This window comes from Phascolarctos cinereus, unplaced genomic scaffold (genome assembly GCF_003287225.1).
Source record: "Phascolarctos cinereus isolate Bilbo 61053 unplaced genomic scaffold, phaCin_HiC Scaffold_2;HRSCAF=192, whole genome shotgun sequence".
NCBI lineage: Eukaryota > Metazoa > Chordata > Mammalia > Diprotodontia > Phascolarctidae > Phascolarctos > Phascolarctos cinereus.
The window spans coordinates 162,626,300-162,647,879 of record NW_027555625.1 but is presented as its reverse complement, the minus strand read 5'-3'; the positions used below and the strand labels follow the sequence as shown (position 1 = coordinate 162,647,879).

General features: G+C 37.9%; 1 protein-coding gene across 6 annotated transcripts in view; it reads left to right on the top strand.

Annotated features, from left to right (window-relative positions):
- Nucleotides 1-21,580, top strand: part of MACROD2 (mono-ADP ribosylhydrolase 2) — a 2,138,630-nt gene that overhangs the window by 1,929,825 nt on the left and 187,225 nt on the right. For 4 of the 6 annotated variants that reach the window (XM_078149709.1, XM_078149711.1, XM_020986265.2 and 1 more), the window contains exon 10: nucleotides 4,865-4,948. The exons of the other annotated variants lie outside the window; for them this stretch is intronic. In XM_078149709.1, coding sequence (XP_078005835.1) covers nucleotides 4,865-4,948 — 84 coding nt within the window. The remainder of the gene's footprint in view (nucleotides 1-4,864; nucleotides 4,949-21,580) is intronic. 6 annotated transcript variants of the gene reach the window in all.

The window sequence follows — 21,580 nt, the reverse complement described above, 5'->3', positions numbered from 1 at the left end:
TTTTATCTTTACTTTCTCAAGCAAATCTTTCTTATTTTCCCCTATGCTTATCTTTCTGTTTGACTTATCTAAAACTGAGAGGGAAATTTGACTTTTCTGCCAATATAATGTTACTGTCTGTGAGCTCTTTTGGCAGAAAGAGGAAGGAGACAGATAGCATTTGGAGGGGAAAATGATAAATTAAGTTTTGGACATCCTAAGTTTGAGATGCTTTTGAGACATCCAGATGGAGCTGCATAGCAAATATTTGAAAACACAGGAATGAGCTTGGAAGAGAAGTCAGGGTTCAATAAATAGGTTCATTTATTCACATATAGTAATTCTTGTATAACCAGATATTCATTCCATAAACATTTATTAAATGGTTACTGTGTGTTGAGCACTCCATTAGATCTCAATTTAGAAATCATACTCTTAGAAGTGATAGGTAAAGCCATACGGACACATGAAATAACACATACTACACTTCAGTTTACACATGCTTACTTCAGTCTTCATTTTTTTTTACTTCTTTCCAGGAACAGAAAATAAGACTCTTTTTATGGATAATATTGAAGTTAGAATTATGGAAAATAATCTCTCTTCCACAATCGGGATGGTATCTACTTATTCCATCCTTCACTCAAAACGTACAATAGTGCCCAGTTAACTTCTTTTGTTTTAGAGAAACTACAGTATAGTAGAAAGAGTGCTAGAATTAGATTCAAGAAGATCTAGATTCAGATCCTGTCTCCAACATTTAACTTGCTGTGTGACCAGGACTATTTCTCAAAGCCTCAGTTTTCTCAAGTGTAAGTTGGAGATAATAATACCTACTTCACAGGGTTACATTTTTGTAAGGCTTAAATGAAATAATATATCTCAAGTAAATGTGCCATAAACCTTAAAACAAAATACTAATGTTTTATATTATCATTCATTGATATTAAAGTTTCTTTCCAAAGAATTGTGTGTGATAGTATTATAATGCTGCTTACTGAAGGTGAAACAAAGGTACAGAGATGTTAATTCTGGAGGGGTTCAGAGTGATATTTATTAATATAGATAATTCAAAGACCTATTAATAGTCCATCGTAATTATTTGCCTTCCACCACTTTCTCAATTCGGTTCGACAGAAATATGACAGAACCTCTATTTTTTTTTCAATATTAAAATCTCTCACAGGTGCAGTCAAACATCCCCTGAAATATGAGCATTCAGGCTAACATCCTAAATAAGGCATTTGACTATAAAAGCTACCCTCTTTTTTGAGAAATCCTGGTTCCTGTCTTTAGCTTTCTTTCCAGCATGGGAGGCATTGCCTCCATTGTGAAATACTCGTGTCTCTGTTAGATACAGAGGAGGCATTTTCCCCAGCAGGCAATGGTCAGAATCATCTCCCAATCTGATTGTAAATGCAGCTTTGGCCCATTTCATGAACCCCTTTGAGGCAGTTATCAGAGTTTAGTGAGCTGCTACAAGCAACTCATTTCTCCTTTTGCTGAACCTGTTCCAAAGGGTCAAAATCCATCTCCCCTGTGACAGCAGTTTAGGCGAGAAGGGAGACTAATGTAGCCTCTGGCAGAGTTTTCACCTTGAAGAGCAAGTAATAGCCTTAGATGTTACTTTGTAACCACAGAAAACTAAGCCACATGCCTAAAGGGCTTGAAAGTCAGTAAGTCAAACTTTTCATCAAATCTATTTAACTATTTCTCTCTCTCTCTCTCTTTCTCTCTCTCTCTCTCTCTCTCTCTCTCTCTCTCTCTCTCTCTCTCTCTCTCTCTCTCTCTCCTTTTTAAATACATGAAATGAACAACTTGAGTAGCCATAGTTTCAAAGAGTCTGTGACTTTAGTATCCTAGAATTGTGCAGTGCCAGGGCACATGCCTATGTGACTGTAGTAGTTATAAGAGTAAGAATCCTATTTCAGCCCCATATTAATTTCTAAGGGAGGGGAAAGCAGTCTTTAGGGCTGGGTGCAGAGGGCATAAGTTGGAATAATTAGAAGAAATTAAAAAAGGTGAATTTAGGTTGAAGAAGAGGGAGGAAGAGAAAAAAGATTCTCGATGAGGTGTCAAAACATGGCATTTTCTCCCAGGAGCAATGGTCATAGTTAAATAAACTAGATAAAGTCATGAAAGCTATGATGTAATAGGTGAACCCTCACTGCTATAGGGAAAGAGCAAATGCTCCCAACATTTTTTTTTTGTTTCCTTAACTTTGATGACACCATGAAGTATGAAAAAATGTCTTCCTTTCTTTGGAGTAAATCTCCTCATGCTAAAAAACAGCGTACCCTGAAATTCTAGGATTTAAAAAATAATTTGTCGAGTCAATCATTGCAGTGTCCTTATAGACAGCCATTGTAAAAGAGGTAGTTATTAATAGATTATGTTAATAGTCTTCTGCCCTCATCATTTAATGATGATCCTTTTCCATTTCATGAATATGTATGTTTGCCTGATAGAAAGAGGAGTAGTACAGTATAGTAGAAATAGGGATGGATTGGAGTCAGGAGAAGCCTGGGTCAGAATCTACATACTAGCTGTATGACATTGGTTAAGTCACTTAATCTTTGAGCCTTAGTTTCCTCATCTGCAAATGGGGATATGAAAAGTACCTATCATTGTATTTGGAGTTTTTTTAAGCCTATAATTTATATAAAGTGGTTTCCTATATACCCAGAGTAAAATACAAACTTTTTTTTGCTTTTAAAGCACTTTACGACCCTAATATATGTTTCCGGACTAATTGGACATTGGACATTATTCCCCTTCTCACACTCTGTGACCCAGGAAAACTGGCCTCTTCTCTGTTCTTCCTACGTGGCATGCCATTTCGCCCTTCCCCACCTTTACATGGACCATCCTCAGTGACTGGAATGTATTCTATCCTCATCTGCATTCATAGAGTCCACATCTCCATTTAGGACACAGCTTAAAAATCACTTCTACATGAAAGCATTTCTGATCCCAACTGCTAATGCCCTCCCTCCCAAATTACCTTGTAGTTAACAATTTTGTATTTATTCTCATCATATCATTCTGCATATGCTTACATGTTTGCTTGTTTATCCCATTAGAATGCAAGCTCCTTGCAAGTAGGGATTGTTTCATTCTTTGTATTTGCATCTCCAGTGCCTGGCCCATATAAAAGCACTTACTAAATGCTTATTTATTGATTAAATGGCTTTCAAGCTTCCAAGTGCTAAATAAATGTTAGCTGGCATTATTTGAAAAAAATAAAAGACCGTGTTTTTGTTAAACACCAGCATACTGCTTCTCTTTGACTAAGAAAGAACATCTGGAACATTCAGTGGGAGTAATATGTTCTGGGTTCCTACTTGTCATTTAATTTAGAGAAGGCAGCTTATGCCTTCTATGCCATCCAATGTGGTTTGAAGATTAATATAAAGAGAGTTGCATATACTTGGTTTATCATTATAATTACTATAGTTCTATGATTGACACATACTTGAAAGATAGAGGCAGATCTTGCTCATAAGGTTATAAATTTAGATTTGGAACATATCTTAGAGACCATTTAATCTAACCCCATCATATTACAGTTGAGGAAACTGAGGCCCAGAGAGGTTAAGTGATTTGTCCAAGTAGTATATAATAGGGCTATGATTTGAACTCAAGTTGTCTAACCTCCAAATCCAGTATCCTTTCTACCATATGACACTGCCCTCTCCCAATAACCTATTGAGAGGTAAAAACATTTCATCAGCCAGTTTTGCATGTACTCAAATAAAGAGCTATGTTTCTCCTAGACAACCTATCAGTTCCTTTGTATCTGCCAATATCAACTGAGATTCTATCTGAAACTTCACTTTCTATTCAGGAAATTATAGTTTCCAAATTGTCTATGTTGTATAGAATAATAATTAGATATTGTTTCTTAACATACTTATTTGAGTTAATTAAGAATCTGTGGCTTAAATAATGTGGCTATTCTCCCACATAAACAGCTTGCAAACTTTCTATACTTTGAGATGGTAATTTGATATGGCTGATACTGTAAAGATGCATTTCTCTGTAATTAGTTAGGGTGGTAGTTATTCAAGAGACATGTAACCTATCACCTCAATCATATTTGAAGTCTTTTTAGCTTAGTAAGATCTGACAGAGTTTATGCTTCACTGGCATAATCTTTGGGAAGCGAGGATCACCTCCAGCCCACACTGAGATTTTGGAGTAATACTTAATGGAAGACCTCTTGCTATATTCCTAATAAATTATTTAATGCAATAATGGGTCTTTGTTTGAAATATATTTGAAGAGACTTTTGCAACAACTATAGTTACGAATTCAATGTAGGCACAGGCTCCATGCTTAAATTACGAGGGTAAAAATGTGGGATGATTTGTAGATTGTTTTAATTAGAAGAATAAGAAGAACAATGTGTCCTGGAACAGTAGGAGTTAAATGGCCTAAAGACCTTTTAAAAAGAGGGATAGCATTCCAGATCATCTGGGTCCCCTTTAAGCCTTGGCTGTGATGCATATATACATTGACAACTTGTAACAGATGTATGATCATGAAGTCTTGAGCCAACCCATGCCTCTTTGAAGAGGAAAATGATTTTTACAAGGGACATTATGAGAGATACTAAAAAATGGGAAAAATGATAACCCTTCATGTGTGATTTAACATATGTGGGAATATTCATTCTGGCTAAAAGGCGAGTACACTCAAGCCTGCCATTTCATACTGGTGTTCGTCAGTGAAAGCAGATCTACTCAGCCAAAGTTCAGGGCAGCCCATTCCAATGGATGATGCCATAACAGGTTGCTGAGAAGGAAACTGCTGTGGGCTTGAACTTGTCACACTCTTCTGGTAAATATGTCAATAAGAATGTATTAAATCTTTGTACTTTCAGAGGGATTAGAAGCAAAGGGCCTTTCTCCTCCTCCCAAGAAGAGCAAAGCAAAGAAGTCAGAAAGTGTGAAAGAATCTAACGAGGGTAGGTGTCGTTCATTGTCTCCCTAAAACCACCCAACTACTGTTTATTAAAGAGAAAAAATGTATCCCTTTTCATTTTTTAAACTGGCCAGGATATGCTCAATTTTTAGGCAGTGTTAATGTCCCATGCATCCCTGTAGGAGCCTGTAAATAAATCAAAGATTATTATCTGTCTATAACTTAATAAATACTTTTTTCATTGTTTCTAAATTGCTTGCAGCACTATCTTCCCCCCCCCCCTTAATCCTTGTTGTAAGGATAAACATCGAATAAAGATTTATTTGTTTTTCAGGATTTCTTTTAAGCAAATGAAAAAAAAAGAGATATGTTCCCAGTAGGATGTATTTTCTCTTTCTGCAAAGTGGAAAATTGAAGGTTATCTTTACAAGTAACATTGCCTGAAATTGTGTGATAGTTAAGGTCAGGATCAAGACGCAATGCCCAATGACAAAGCTATTGGCTTATTGGGATAATTTGTTCTTCTTTTGAACATATTCCCAGAATCAAGCCACCACAACGGATGATGAAAATACTTCCTGCTGAGCATTTTATTTTGTTTTGCATTGACTGCAGAGTCCATGTTTAGCTATATTCTGCAAAAAAAAAAAAAGGCAGCATTGAGCAGTGGAAAAAGTCTTGGATTGAAAGTCAGAAGATCTGGGTTCAAATCCTGATTCTGACACTCTGTGTGACCTTTATGCAAGTCAGTTTATCTTTCAGGGACTCAGTTTCCTCCTATGTCAAATAAGGCAGTTGGGTTATATGGTTTCTAAGGTCGCTTCTAAGAGAGTACTTCTACATCTTGCTTTTTGAAAGTCTAAGAATTCTTTTGGATAACCAGGGCATTGTTTAGGGTTCCAGAAGAACTAACACTAATGAAACTTAGCCTGACTGGGCTAATGCTCCCCTCAAAAAGACCTTAATAAGGAATCGATGGTTAATTTTGTAAAACTTGCTAGACATTAAGTGGTTTGGGATAGCTAGGTGTGCAGCAGAGCACCACTCTTGGAGTCAGGAAGATCTGAGTTCAAATATGACCTCAGACATTTACTAGCTCCGTTATCCTGGGCAAGTCACTTAACCTCTATTTGCCTCAGTTCCTCATCCATAAAATGGAGGTTCAGTGGTATTCCAGTATCTTTGCCAAGAAAACCCCATGGATAAGAGTCCACTGAGAATTCATTCTTTTATTTATTCATTTATATACTCATTCAAGAAATATATTAATCCCTGGGAGAAGATAAAAAGAAAAACAAACTAGAGACCTTATCTCCAAGAGACTTATAACCTAATAGAAAACTGTGTATGTAGAGCAACAACTAATTTGAAATAGAAATTGGTGTGTGCACAAGAGAAGTTTGAACGAGGTGCTATTAGAGTTTATGTGAGGATGATGTCACTTCTAGCCAGAAGGATTAGGAAAGATTCATCAAAGAAATGGCATTTGAATTGTTCTTTGAAGTATAGGGAAGTAGAGTTAGAGGGGGAGGAGGATGGAGAAGAAATTATAGGACATGCAGAAAAGATGTCAGAGACCTTGTAGTCCAACTTTCCCATTTGACAGGTAAGGAAACTGAGGCCTAGGGAGACTAAGGTTGTTGTCCAAGGTCACCCAGCATGCTAGGAGTATGGAAAAGTATAAACAAAGGCTGGGAGGTACAGAATGTGTTTAAGCAGAACAAGTTTTCAGTTTCAACTTGAGGAGAACATGGGACAGTAAATAGTGTGAGAAGGCTGAAATGTAATGGCAGATAGATTATGGTTGGCCTTAATGCAAGCTAAGGAATCTGGGCTTTCTTTGATAGTCAACAGGGAATGCTTAAAGGTTTTTAAGATATTTTTAATGTGATAAGAGACATACATTAGGGAAATTATTCTGATGATGGCATGTAGAGTGAGTTGGAGGGAGAGAGACCAGAAGTGAAGAAACTTGTGGAGAAGAGCATTGTCTTCTGAGTTCTTTTCCAACTCTGAGATTCTGTGACTGGGTACCACCTCTGACTGACTTACTAGCTGTATGACCTTGGGTGAGACATCTCCTTTGGGATTCTCAGTTACCTAATCTGTAAAAGGAGTATCAGCATGCCTGTTACACAGGCTTGTGAAGAAAGTGTTTTGTGAGTGAGAAAGCACTCTGTATGTGAGCTATTCCTCCTGAGCTTTCTGCTGGTGCAGGTGAGACAGGTACAAACATTAAGTTGCCTTTCCCCTGGAGAGTTGCATCCTTCACATTCTTTCTCATCAAAGGTATGTTATCCTTCAAAGGTTTGTTGGGTTTTTTTCCCCCATTGAGAGCTGCTCTTTTGCCCTTTCAGCTTGTCATGTTATAGGTGATAGAGTGAAGAGTATTTTCCTCATAACATGTTGTTATCAAGGGAATCCCTGCAAGTTACTCTTTTCCCCAAAATGAAATGCTTCACTCTCCACCAAAGTAAGTTACTTTTTGAAACCTATTCACAGTGTGAGCCAGTGATGTGACTCTAGTTACCCAACCCCAGTGTCTGAAGAGTCAGCGTGAGTCAAAAAAATTAAGGAGATAATCCTTTCATTTTTTAAGACAGTGCTCAGGACATCATTCTGTCAGTCACATCGTGACTATGTGTAAATAATGAGCATGTCCTTGACACTACAGGGATGGCATTGTTTGATGTGGGAAGAGGTAGTCCTTCCTAAGCTGGTCATTGGGTATACTTTACAAAAACAAACAAAAACAGAAAAATATTTTGGTTATTTTATTTATAGTTCACCTTGCTTCTCCGCTGCTATTCACTCAATGTTGGATTACCATGAACGAAACCAATGTATGTGCTTAGCTACCAGAATGGGCCCTTAGAAAGGTGTAAAACAGACTCACTCAGGCTTTTCTGGGACACATAATTATATGAAATATTCGAGCTAGAAAAGGTGATGAAGATCACTTAGTCCAACCTTACTTTTTAAAATTAATTTTATTGGTATATTTTGTCTTATATTTCCTGAATTTCCCTCTATATTCCTCCTCTCTGCACCTCCCAAAGGCATTTTTCTCATAACGATTTTTTTAAAGAAAAAACTTAAAGAGAAAAATTAGTGAAACTAATTGATACATGTTTTTAAAAATGTGACAACATAGGTAAGGACCCACTTCCACAGACACTTCGCCCACCTCAGAAAAGGTGTAATGAGAAGTGTCTCTTCTTATCTCTTTTTTGGGGACAAGCTTAGAAAGACAGAGAGAGAGAGAGAGAGATTCTGCAACAGTAATTTCCCTTGTTTTATGGTTGTTCTTTCCATGTATATTATTGTGTTTGTTTCCCTGGTCTTTCTTCTTTACCTTTTTTCCATTTGTTTAAATCTTTCCATGTTTCCCTATATTCATCATTGCCATTATTCCCTACTTGGGCATCTAGGTTGAGCCTTAGAGTATAATACCAGACCTGGAATCAAGAAGACTCATCTTCCTGAGTTCAAATGTGGCCTCAGACATTTACCAGCTGTGTGACCCTGGGCAAGTCACTTAACCCTGTTTGCCTCAGTTTCCTCATCTGTAAAATGAGCTAGAGAAGGAAAACCCCTCTAGGATCATTGCCAAGAAAACCCCCAAGTGAGGTCATGAAGAGTTGGACACAACTGAAATGACTAAACAGCAACAAATTATTTCCTACAGCACAATAATATTCCATGACATTCATGAATATAGTTTGTTTAGCCATTTGACAATGATGGGCAATCTACTTTCTTTTCATTTGTTTCTACCATGAAGAATGCTATTATAAATATTTTGGTACAAATGGAATCTTTCTTATTGCTTTAGTATAACTTTGGAACTTGTAAGCTCTTTGAGTGCAGGGATTGTTTTTTGCCTCTTTTTGTATCCCCAGTTCTTAGCACAGTGCCTGGCATATAATAAATATTCATTAAATGTTTATTGATTGATTAATTGATTACTGGGTGACAAAGCCAAGGCCCAGGAAGATGAAGCAACTTGCCCAAGATCTTTTAGCTGGTTAATAACTGACCTCACATTCAGTGCTTTCTCCAACAGGCATACCACCTCATTTCTATAATTTACCATCCAGGCCTTGTCCTCTATTCACAGTAATAGAGCATGTTATGGTTTAAAAATCACTTTCCTCATAATAAGTATGGTATAGTAGAAAAAAGTTCTGAACCCAGTAAAGAAACACAAGTTTGAGGTTTTAATCCCCACTCCGATACTAGCTGTGGGATCCCTTAATTTCTCAGTATCTTCACCTGTAAAACTGGGAGGTCCCTTCCAGCCATCTGATTCTAAGTAGCTAGTACAAATATTATTTTCCTTATTGTACATAAAAAATGGGTCCTCTGAGAAGGTTAAGAAGAAATGCTCTGCTTCTCCTGAGTTTGCTTGCTCCTCCAGCCAGCTGAACAAATGAATACCACTTGGAACACTCATTTTAGCCTACAGGAATCCCTTTCTTCACTTAACAGATGATTCCAACAAAGCTTCCTATAAATCACTTTTTAAAAAATAAAATGGAGCCTATCATGTTTCCCTAATTAAGTCCATTTTAAAACTCAGAGTTTTCCCCACAAGGACGAAAATTTACCTATAGTGTGTGTGGCCACCATTAGGCTGCACCAGTGTGTGATGGGAATCACAACTTACTAGTATACTTCTCCTGAGTAGCACTTTCCTGACTCTAAGAGCATCAACTTGAATATCAACTGTTTCAAGGTTCCACCTCCCCACCACCTGCAAAACCTCCTTCTTAAGCTCCTTTAGAAGTTGTTTTCTTTAGAGGATTTTTGTACCTCCTTTTCCATCTGGCTGATTTTTAAGGAGTGTTTTCTTTTTCCATTTTTTGTGCTTTCTTTTCCAAGTTGCTGACTCTTTTTTTATAATTCTCTTACATAACTCTCATTTCTTTCCCCAGTTTTTCTTCTGTCTCTCCTATTTGATTTTTAAAATCCTTTTTGAGCTCTTTCAGAAGAACTTTTTGGGCCTGACACCAATGCATGGTTCTCTTTGAAGCTCTGCACATAGGTATTTTGACATTGCTGTCCTCTTATGAGTTTGTTTTGATTTTCCCTGTTGCCACACTAGGTTTTTCTGTTTATTTTTTGCTCATTTTCCACCCTATTTCATGACTTTTAAAGTTGAGTTCTGCTTCTGGGGTGCCAAGGGCACTATGCCAAGCTTCTTGCACCAGAGACTGAGGGCCAGGTCACTGGTTTTCTAGGCTAGGGTGTCTAGGGGCTGGCAGGCCTAACCATAAGCCGGATGCATGGCACTGAAGGCCTCACTGTTGGCCCACTGTGCTGTTGACCTGTTGAGCCAGGGACTTAGGGGCTTTGGTTGCCAATCTCTGCTGGGGCTAGGGGCCTCCTGCTGGCTTGCCAAAATACTGCCTGTGCTGGGCTGCATTCCCCTTTTACCTAAATGAGACAGACATTTCCTGCAGGCCTTCCAAGTTATCTTGGGCTGGAAAATTCTTTCACCCCATCCTTTGGTAGATTCTGTCACTCCAGAATTCATTTTGAAGAATGATTTAAAGTTATTCTGAGGGAAACTGGGAAGAGCTCAGGCAACTTTCTGCCTTTTCTCTTCCATATTCTTAAGCTCCTTTAGATTAGCAAAATATTTATTGTGTTTAGAGATTTGTTCCCTGCATTCTCAAAGCTCCCAAACTTTCCTCCCTTTTTCCATTTTGCCTAGATGTTTACAATGTATTATTAGCGATGAGCTGCTAGGAACCAGTCCTCACTTCACTCATGGTCAGAATCCGTGATTTTATTGGTAGAAAGTTCACCATGTGAAATTCCATCTGCCAATGGAGATTAGCACCTGTTCTACAACTTAAGAGTTTCAGAGAGGTACCTGGTACTCTGAGAGATTAAATGACTTGTCCAGAGTCTCAAGAGATATGTCAGAGGCAGGACTTGAACTAGGTGATCCTGACTCTAAGGCCAGCTCTGTAGCAATGCCTCTTATGCTACTGACCAGAGGGATCCATGTTCTACATTCATGCCTTATCTCCACTTAACATGATCTCCGGAAAATCCCTCAAGTTTGAGGCTTCCTGTGCTGTAAAACGAATTCGTTCCCTGCCAGATAAATTTGAACAGTTAAACACATAGTAAATGCTTTTTGATTGATTGAATTTACTTACAACAAGGGGCTCCCATATACATGTCACATACCTGCTTTGGGATTAGAAGGGGCTGATTAACAGCTAGTGATTGCAGCTGTCCGTATTCTGCAAATCACTCTGACATAGCGTATGACAGATGGAGAAGTCATCCCAGTTACACTGCTTATAACATGCTCCCACCCCCATCCCCCACGGGACCCTATCCCTGCTTTGGCTTGCTCCAAACATGGCTTCCTTCCGTAGTGCACACAGCAGTGTCCGCTGCTGTTGATTAGGAGATTTTTCCATAGGACCGCAGATTTTGAGCTGGAAAGGACTTTAGAGGTTGTCTAATTCAATCCCATCGTTTTTACAAATGAGGAAACAGGCCCAGAAAGTTTTAGTCATTTGCCAGTACATTGTAAATCTCTTAAAAGGGAAAGAAAGATTTTGGTTTTGTGTTTTTTGTTGTTCTTGTTTTGTTTTGCTTTGCCTTGTAAACCCTAACTAACTGCGTACCTTGCTCATAATAAATGCTTGCTAAATTTAATTGTCTTGGGCCACACAGGCAGAAAGCAGCAAAGACAGGATTTGAAATGCTATATACCTCCAGAAATAAATAGATTTTGATACAGTCTGAATGCAGATTGAAGCATACTATTTTTCAATTTTTTTAGTTTTTTTTTCCACAACATGATTAATATGGAAATGTTTTACATGAATGCGCATGTATAACCTCTATCAAACTGCTTACTGTCTCAGGAAGGGAAGAGGAGAGGAAGGGAGGGAGAGGATTGGGAACTCAAATTTTTTAAAAATGAATGTTAAAAAGTATTTTTATATTCAATTGGGAAAAATAAAACTATTATTCATAGACAAAAAAAAAATTCTGAAAAAGGATCGATAGACTTCACCAGACTGTCAAGGGGGGAATGACACAAAAAAGTTAAGACTCCCTGAATTAGAGCTATCCAAAACTGGAATTGACTTCTTCAAGAAATACTGGGCTGTCCCTTTTAGGGGGCTTCAAGCAAAGACTGGGTGAGTATTGTTGGGAATGTTATAAAGACTATTCTTGTTCAGATATAAATTGGACTATATATGTCTGCTGAGACTGCTTTGAACTCTGAGATTTTGTGGTTTGGAGATTACGGGCATGTTTTTCTATCATATCATGTTTCAATGAAAGGTCACAGCAATATGAAGCATATCATTCAATAATCTATGCAATCATAAATGATTAAGGAGTCACATGTTTTAAGCTTTCTCCTGAGGAAGCAGAAAGAGCATTTGACTTGCCCATGGAAGCAGTTTTATTCTGCCCCTCCAAATATTAACGATCTCTTTTGTTACATTAGAAAAAAAAATATTTCCCTGGGCAACTGGACCATTAATGAAATGCACCAAACATTGACTGCAAGGCAGAATTTTCTTTCTACCCCATCACCTTCTGTGTGTATTAAACTATCAGATAGCTTACTGTTCTGTTACTGACTGGACAGAAGGGACATTCTAACTTTAAGAATGCCAGGCAGAAGTCAATGCATTGTATTCATAAGCATTTTCTTTAATTTAATTTTTTGACATGTGCAGTGAAGGGTAAAATCAGCCAGTCATAATTTTGACTCTGGCATCACTCAGATGTGCTTAGTGATTGACCAGCTTAGGGGAAAAAAAATCAGGTGTGAAGTAAAGAAGCTTTTTTCTTTCAGATAACAATATCTTGTCTCATCCTTTGCATTTTGAAATGCTCAAAATCTCTGGCAAAAAAAAAAATGTAAATAGCCACCCTGAGGATCAGAATTCACAGAAAGATAATTTCCATCATTGAAATACTATAAAGGTTGGAGCTGCTTTGGTGACACTCTAAACTTAGCCTCTGGTTGGGACTGTGCTGGAAATCCTTGGTAGAACCCAGCCTGTTTCCAGTCTTACGTCTTCCTCTTGAGTTCTCAGGGCATTTGATTCTGACAGTAACTTTGAGCAGCAAGCAGACATGACCTGAGCTGTGTGGTACAAATGGAAATTTGTATTTGGAGAACATGGAGCCCAGTTTTAGGACCCATCTCTGAGGTTACTTGCAAGAAATATTTGGGGAAGATGTATAATAGTAAAAGCCCTCCCTAGAGATTGATTATTGATACATTAGGTAGGTGACTGCCTACATGGTATAATTTCAGGCATAGAGAAGGCCCTTCAACCACAGCTCCCTCACCCAACTATCTCCTTGTCCACTAATACTTAAACTTTCTGTAATAGCAGACAAAGCTTTTCATGCTACAAGTTTAGATTAGGTTCACAATGCAAAAACCTCTAAAGAAGTAATAATATACTAGTAAGTAGTTGGGTATAAAAGACTGGAATAAAATCCTTGCCCTTGAAGGTTTTTTTATGTTAATTTTTTACGGAAAGGAGGAACAAAGGAGCACTGGAAGCTGAAATAAAAGATTGTCAAGAAGGTAAGGGAAGATTCAGGATAGGGATACTGGATCAGTTAAAGAATTTTTTTTTTCACAATTTTTGTAGCCCTTAACTGACAAGGGCATTTTTATATATCCTCCTCATGGCCTCACATCCGTTCAGACCAAAGCACATACTTTCCCTTAGCATTGCTAATAGCATTGATAAGGTGGCTAACATCCAGAAGAGGGCAACCAGAATGATGAAAGTCCATGGGTATTAATTCAAGAAACTTTTTAGCCTAGAGAAGGGAAAATTCAGAGGGTGGGGAGGGAAGAGAGGGAAGGGGCTGCTATCTGCCTTTGGGTATTTGAAGGACAATCTTGTGGAAGGGCAGTTAGCCCCAGAGGATGAGGGGGGTGGAGAGGTTAGTCTGGGAAGTCACAGGAATACTGGGTGGAGCCCCTGGACAACTGATTGACTTTGTGGCTGGCATAAAGAACTGAGATATGGGCCTCTTTGTTTAGAAAGGAAGTAAACATTTATTAAATTCCTTCTATATGCTGGGCATTGTGCTAAGCACTTTGCAAATATTATCTCACTTGATCCTCACAAACTCTGGGAGGTAAGGGTTATTATTGTCAGCCCCACTTTATAATTGAAGTAACAGAGGCAGGCAGAGGTTTAGTGACTTGCCCAAGCTCATACAGCTAGTAAATGTTTGAGGTCAAATTTGAACTCACATCTTCCTCACTCCAGACCCAATACTCCATCCACTTTGCCACCTAGTCGACCTTCTGTTTTATAGCATAATCTTTGTTTCTGGAGAGAAATAATTTTACGGCATTTGCCATATGCCATCACATGCAGAGATGGCATTTAAAGGGTCATAGCTTTAGATACTAATTTTTCAGCAGCAAAAAGATTTTAAGTGTTCCCTTTCTGACTAGTCTTTGATTTGTAATATATGCATGGTTTTTGCTATTTTATTTGAAAATTTCAGTATTATGCTATAACAAAGCCATGATTTTTTAAAATCTTTAAAACCAACTCTATACCAGAATTGCCTAGATATTATCTACAGTTTCCACCTTTCCAAAGTACTCCTATTTTCTCCTAACTCTTGTCACATTCCAGAAAATAACCTTATCTCTAGAGATATTATTGCTTGAAAAATATTATGCAGAAAGATCTTTCTACTGTATTCCCATTAGGCAAAACCTCTGTTAGGGCTACTAGAATTATGTTTCCATTCTCCATCCATGGAAATCCCCATTGGCCACAAATAATCTTTGTTGTTGTAGGCATTAAGGTACACTCATCCTTTGAAACAATAACAAAAAAAATTGGCATGATGAAAAAAAATTGGAGAATCCAGAGACAGGTGGTGTATGTACATATTAATGCTTTTTCTAAGTATTCAATCAATGTGCTGAAAAAGGCTGAGCCCTGAAGAAGTTGGGTATATACTCAGTACCTCACTGAAAACGCGAAGAAACAAATTTTCCTGGGTGCTTATATTAGCCTGGAGAGTGAAATAGCTTGAGGAAAATCACCTGCCCTAAGGTCAGGATTGTTTTCTTTCAGACCTCTGGGTCTCATACTGCTTTGGATATTACTACCATACTATATAAAATGAATTATCTGACCAGCAGTCAATGGTGGGATGATCTAGTTGTTGTTGTTGTTGTTGTTTAAATTTCATTTAAAGTTGAACCTCTAAATGTTTATCATCATTTAGTTATAACTATTGTTATTGTCTTGGAGGTGATCTAGACCTATGACATCATTGGCATAAGAAATTTCAGGATGTGGAAACTCCAGTCACCAGAAGAGATCAGCAAACTATCTGGTACAGTACCAGATGAGTGTTGGGGAAAAATAGCTAGACTTTATATAGTGCTTTAAGACTTGCAAAGTGATATACACACACACACACACACATATATATATATATATATATATATATATATGTACGTATATACACATACACACATATGTGTGTATGTATATATGTATATTTATGAAATCATATTCAGTCCTCAAAACAGTAGTACCTACACTCCAACATCGATGCTATTATCATCTTCATTTTAGAGAATAGAGAACAGGCTGAGGAAAGTTAGGTGACTTGCCCAAGGTGCCATAGCTCAGTAATTGTGTGAGGCAGGATTTGAACTCAGTCCTTCCAAACTCCAGGTATAGCACTCTATCCATTATGCCACCTGGATACCTTCCTGGTCCCAACTGAAGAGCTGAGCTACCTTTTATGGTCCAAGCTCCACTATGGCATAGGAAGGGTAGAAGCTTGTCAGTAGGTTGGGACCAAGGACTTATCGGTACACATGGCTGAGGGTGTAGCCACCCCACAAGCCAATCATTATTCAAAGGGGCTTTAAAATAAAGCCTATCAATTAGTCATAGCAGTGAGTGTAATCAGAGGACTTATGAAGTAAGTTAGAGCCAGTCCTAAGTATATTACATATATACTATACATGTATATGTGTGGTATACATATATACTATGCATGTAGTACATAGAGTATATATACTATACCTATATAATAGATACTATAAGCATGTATATATGTACACATATACATGTTTGTTTTATACATCTATACACATAGATGTTATATGTGTGCATAGATATACAGATATTCACACACATATACACATACACACTGTTTTATTGTTCAGTTGTGTCTAGCTCTTCATGATCCCATTTAGGGTTTTCTTGGCAAAGATATTGGAGTGGTTTGCCATTTCCTTCTCCAGCTCATTTTACAGATGAGGGAACTGAGGCAAACAGGGTTAAGTGACTTGCTTAGAGGCATATAGCTATAAGTGTCTGAGGCCAGTTTTGAACTCAGGAAGATGAGTCTTCCTGACTCCAGGACAGGCTCTCTGTGCACTATGGCGCCATGTAGTGGCCCATGTGTGTGTGTATGTGTGTGTGTGTGTGTGTGTGTGTGTGTGTGTGTGTGTGTGTGTGTCCCAGATCACTAGATTTCAGATTTAATCAGCCTCCCTCAAACAATGGGAAATGCTCATCTGCCAGGTTCTTTTATGAAAGATGGGCTAGTTCCATCTCATTCTACTGGTTGAATGGCACCTCAGCAATAGCCTTCCTTGTGCACAAAAGACCAGATGTCTAACCTGATTAATTTCTTGCTGCTAGGGTTGGGCTGCTAAATGGTACAGTAGATAGAGTGCGGGGCCTGGATTCAGGAAGTCTTATCTTCCTGAGTCAAAATCTGGCCTTAGATACTTACTAGCTGTGTGACCCTGGAAGATTCACTTATCCCTGTTTGCTTCTGTTCCTCATGTACAAAATGATCTGGAGAAAGAAATGTCAAACTGCTGGAGTATCTCTGTCAAGAAAACCCCAAATGGGGCCATTAAGAGTCAGACACGACTGAAAACAACTGAAGAACAACTACTTTGGAGGTTTTTACTGAGGTTGTCTCTATACATGTGCCTCTAGAACAGTCCTGATTACAATTATCATTTACACCCCTCGGCAGCTGCCCCAGCACAAAAGGCTTAGATGATGGAGGAAGAGCTACAACCGATGGGTTTAATGGAAGTTATGACCAGACGGGTTCTGTCTTTACGTGTGCAGACAAAACCAGGTTGTCTCAAGCCAATGCAGGGCAGTGCATCTGGCTGTCTAAGCGCCCTGTGTACTAGCAGAGAGTGACTGGGGAGGCGGGGTGTGACTATGAAGAAAGAAGTTCGGTGTTGTGGTTTCCCTTAGAACCTACATCTCTTCCTGGTCCTACAGTGGACACTGTATATAAAGGGAAATTTTATAAGGGGAAATTAACTCTTTCAGACCGCTAAAAACTAACCCTGCATGGACATTATGAAGAGGAATATTTCCAATTATGAAGAGGAGCTGGTGAAAATGTTTTTTTCAAGCACGGACCTGAATGACCCAGGAATTTAGGCACAGCATCTCCCTTCTCCCCTGTGCCTTCTCAGTTTGACACAGAAACTCCTCCTGTCAACAACACAACATATAAGGAAAAGAGACGCTACAGAACAGTTCCTGCCGTTGCTGCTGCTGCTGCTGTTGTCTTGGGCATTTTAGAAAAATGTGTCTCAGCGTATTTGGATGGGTAGAGGCTGAATCTATGCCTCCACTTTGCTGCTGAAATTCCATTTATTAGACTTAATTTCGTAATGTTTTTAACCCAGTTTTCACACCTTTGGTTCAGAATGGCACGTCTCTCCAGCAATTTAAGTGCCTGATACAAAGTCCAAAGTGTAAAATCCTCTTTTTTTTTTCCTCCTGCTGCTGCTACTCCTATTGGCTATTCTTTTTTTTTCTTTTTCTTTTTTGTTTTTAAACAAAGCTGCAAACACACTAAAAAGTGTGTTAGCACATAGGTATTCCTGCGGAGCCTTGGGAGCAGATGAACAACTGTGTAGCTAGTGCTTGTGCTACCATTACTAGAATGCAAGGGTGGAGCTTGGCTAGAATATTTGGGTGGGAAGAAGTTGGATTATTATTGCTGGTGAATTGATAAAATTGGCCTGAACTCTTGACAAATTTGGCTTTCAGCAGCAGGGAGGAAACTTGTTATGATGGAGAAAAAAATCCTTGCTCTTGGGGTCAAAAAACCTGAGTTTGGATCCAGCTTCTGACACTTACTAGCTTTGTGACTGGACCTTAATTAAGTTTTCTGTGCCTCAGTTTCCTTACCTACAAAATAGGGGGGATGGTTTTACTTTGCCCTTTCGCACTGGGTTTTCATGAGTTTGTAAATCTCAGAATCTTAGAAATAGGGACGGAGAGCAACTCCAAACCAAGTAAGACCCCAGGGTTTGAGAAGGGTGTACAGCTACATGGTGAGACCCCCATCATGGGCAGCTAGGTGGTTCAGTGAATAGAGTGGCAGGCCTGGAGTCAAGGAGACCTGTGTTCAAATCTATCTTCAGACAAACACAAGCTGGGTAGCACTCAGCAAATTACTTAACCTTTGTCTACCTCCATTTCCTCAACTGTAAAATGGAGATAATAATGGTACCTACCTCACCACTGCCACCACACTGTGTTGTTGTGAGGATCAAATGAGATGATATTTGTAAAGTGCTTAGATGGTGCCTAGTGTAGCATAGGTGCTTAATAAATACTCATTTTCTTTTTTCCATGAAGTTTTCCTTTATGTGACCATTTGAGCTCGTGTGCTGGAAAGAAAGGCGGGGGGGAGGGGAGAACCAATTGTGGTATGTCTATCTCCTCATGTCTGGCAGTTTATATATATGTATGTATGTGTGTGTGTGTGTGTGTGTGTGTGTGTAAGTTCCAGGCATCATCCTAGGGATAAGCTTCAGAAGTAACATTGTCAGTGAGTTGGTTATTTCTTCAAAATAACTCAAGTGTTGTTGCAAAAGTACATGCTGGGTAAATGTACTATGCATGAGTAGTGACTTAGAAATATATATATATATGTGTGTGTGTGTGTGTGTGTGTGTGTATGTATATATATATGTGTGTGTGTATACACACACACACATATATATATACACACACACATACATATACAAATATATACATATACATACATATATATGTATATATGTATGTATACACACAAAGAGATATTTGTCAGGCTATAGCACATAAGGGACATAAACAGAAGAATCAAAAATAAAAGATTTACACTTTGAAGAAGGATTTAGGATTTTGAGAAAGTGGCGGAATCTTTCATGAAATAGAATAGGAGGGGAGCAGTTACCATCAAGGAAGCAATTTCCAGATGAAAGACCTTCAGAACTGGAAGCTGCCTCTTAAGTTATTTAGCATAATAACCTCATTTGACAAAAGAGGAACCTAAAGCCCAGGAAGCGTTTAATTGATTCCTGAGGTCGTGCAGCTACTATAGTGTCAGAACCAGGACTGAGTCTATTTTAAAAATCACATGTTACAACTTTTTTGTTTGTTTTTCTTGTATTTTTAATAAATTTCTTCCAAATTTCTTATCTGGTTTATAAACAATTTTACCTTTTTAGTTTCATTGACATCTTCTGTTTTTATATGGCAGACATTTCCAGATCACTTCCATTTCTTGAAAGCTCTCTTATAACAGTCAAATAGTTATGCAAGCCTAACAGCAAAATGACTTTAAATGAAAGTGTATGTTACACTCCATGTCTGTAGCATCCTGGCTTCTATTTTAAAGTGTTTTTACTTAACAGAAAAAAAGATTTTCTCTTTCCCCTACATTTTAAAAAAAGAGAGAGAGAGAAAGAAAAACAAATTCCTTATAACAAGTATTTAGAGTCAAGGAAAACAAATTCCCAGTGGCAATATACAAATGTATACAGACATATACACATATACATAAACATGTATGAATATATGTACATGTAAGTATTAGTATGTATGTGTTATATATAACTATACATAGATATATAGCTAACATTTATATTTTATATAACTATTATACATATACACATGTGTGTACATGTACATATATATAGATACATATACATCCCAGTCATTTGTTAAATTACTACGTGTGGTACAGGCACTGTGCTAGGTGCTAGGGATACAAAGACAGAAATCAAAAAGTCCCTTCCTTCAAAGAGTTTACATTATCTCTAGTCTTCCTATCAAAAAAAGAAGTAAAGTTAATCTGGTATGAAGTCAACTTCTTTTCTTTGTGAGGATTGCTTCCTGTTCTGAGTGTTTACTAGCCCTACTTTTAATAATAATCTAGAATTTTTCCAAGAATTAAAATCAAGTTCACTCTAGATTTGGAGACTATAGCCTATGGACTGCTAACCCTTGTTTTGGAAATCAGGACATGTGCCTTTTTCCAAGTCTGGTACCCTTCTCATTCATCCTGAGCTTTCAATAGTAACTGAAAGTGGCTTAGCTTCATATTCTCCAGTTCTTTCATTACCTCGGAATGTGGTTCTTCTGAATTTGGTGTCTTGAATTCATCAAGGGCCCCTAGATATTTTCTTATTATCTTCCTCTTTTCATGGATATCAACTTTTAGCCACGTCTATTCTCTACTTTCCAATGCAAAGATCATTCTCCTTGGTAAAGACAATATCAGCAAAATACAAATAAGAGAGCTCTGCCTTCTTACATCACTGCTTTTCATTATCCTCTGCACTCCAAACACCTGTCCTAGCCCTTTTCTAATACCCTCCTCCCACTATAGACTAAAAAAGAAAAAGAAAATAAAAAAAGCTTTTTTATTATCCTTGTTGTCCTTACCAACCCCAACCACTTCTGAACTTTAGCACTCTAGACATTAGTCTTAAAGACAAATGACCATGACATATTTTCATATTCATTCTTTATTATGTATCTTTTCTTTTAGTGATTATATGTGTGTATTACACATATATGTATATATGTATATACACATACATTCCTTTTTAAAAAATAGGCTGGTGGGTGTTTCCTGTGCTTCCACATCAGACCCTTTAGATACCTCCCCTTTTTCCTAGGATTTAGGTGAAATTATTTGAAATTATTTCCTCTCCTTCTCTACCAAATTCTAAGATGGAGAGGTCAGTTTCCCCTGAAATTCTCATCATTTAAATTTGTGCCAGATGTCTATCTCTTCTTCATTGTTGATTCATCTCCAGAAAACAATTTCCATTTGTTGATTTCTTCACTTTCTGAAAGATGAAATTATCAAGGCAAGTCAGAAATTATTATCTGCTCTACCTTTGTCAGAGAAAGATCTCCAGCAGATGCCCAGATAATTGAAGTTCCCTATTGACTACTATATCATTTCTCTCTGCCAGCCTTATGTTCTTTCCCCAAACTCCTACTTTATTTCTTCTTTTTCTTCTGGAGATCATGAAGTATATTGTCATTACAAGATTTCTTCTACTTCTACATCTGCTGCTTTTCTCTTAAATAACTCACTTCCATGGTTCTCCTATTTTATAGTTTTTTTTAATATTTTCACATGACTATACGTTCTTAATGAATAATGCAACTCTCCAGTCTCACCACCATCACCTTCCCCAACTGTTTACCTCTTCTATTTCTTTTGATAAATCTCTCTGAATTTTGCTGGTCTGATCCCAAGATGACACATGTATATTCTGTCACCAGACTGATACTGGAAATTATTTCGACTTGATATGATGTGGTAGGGCTTA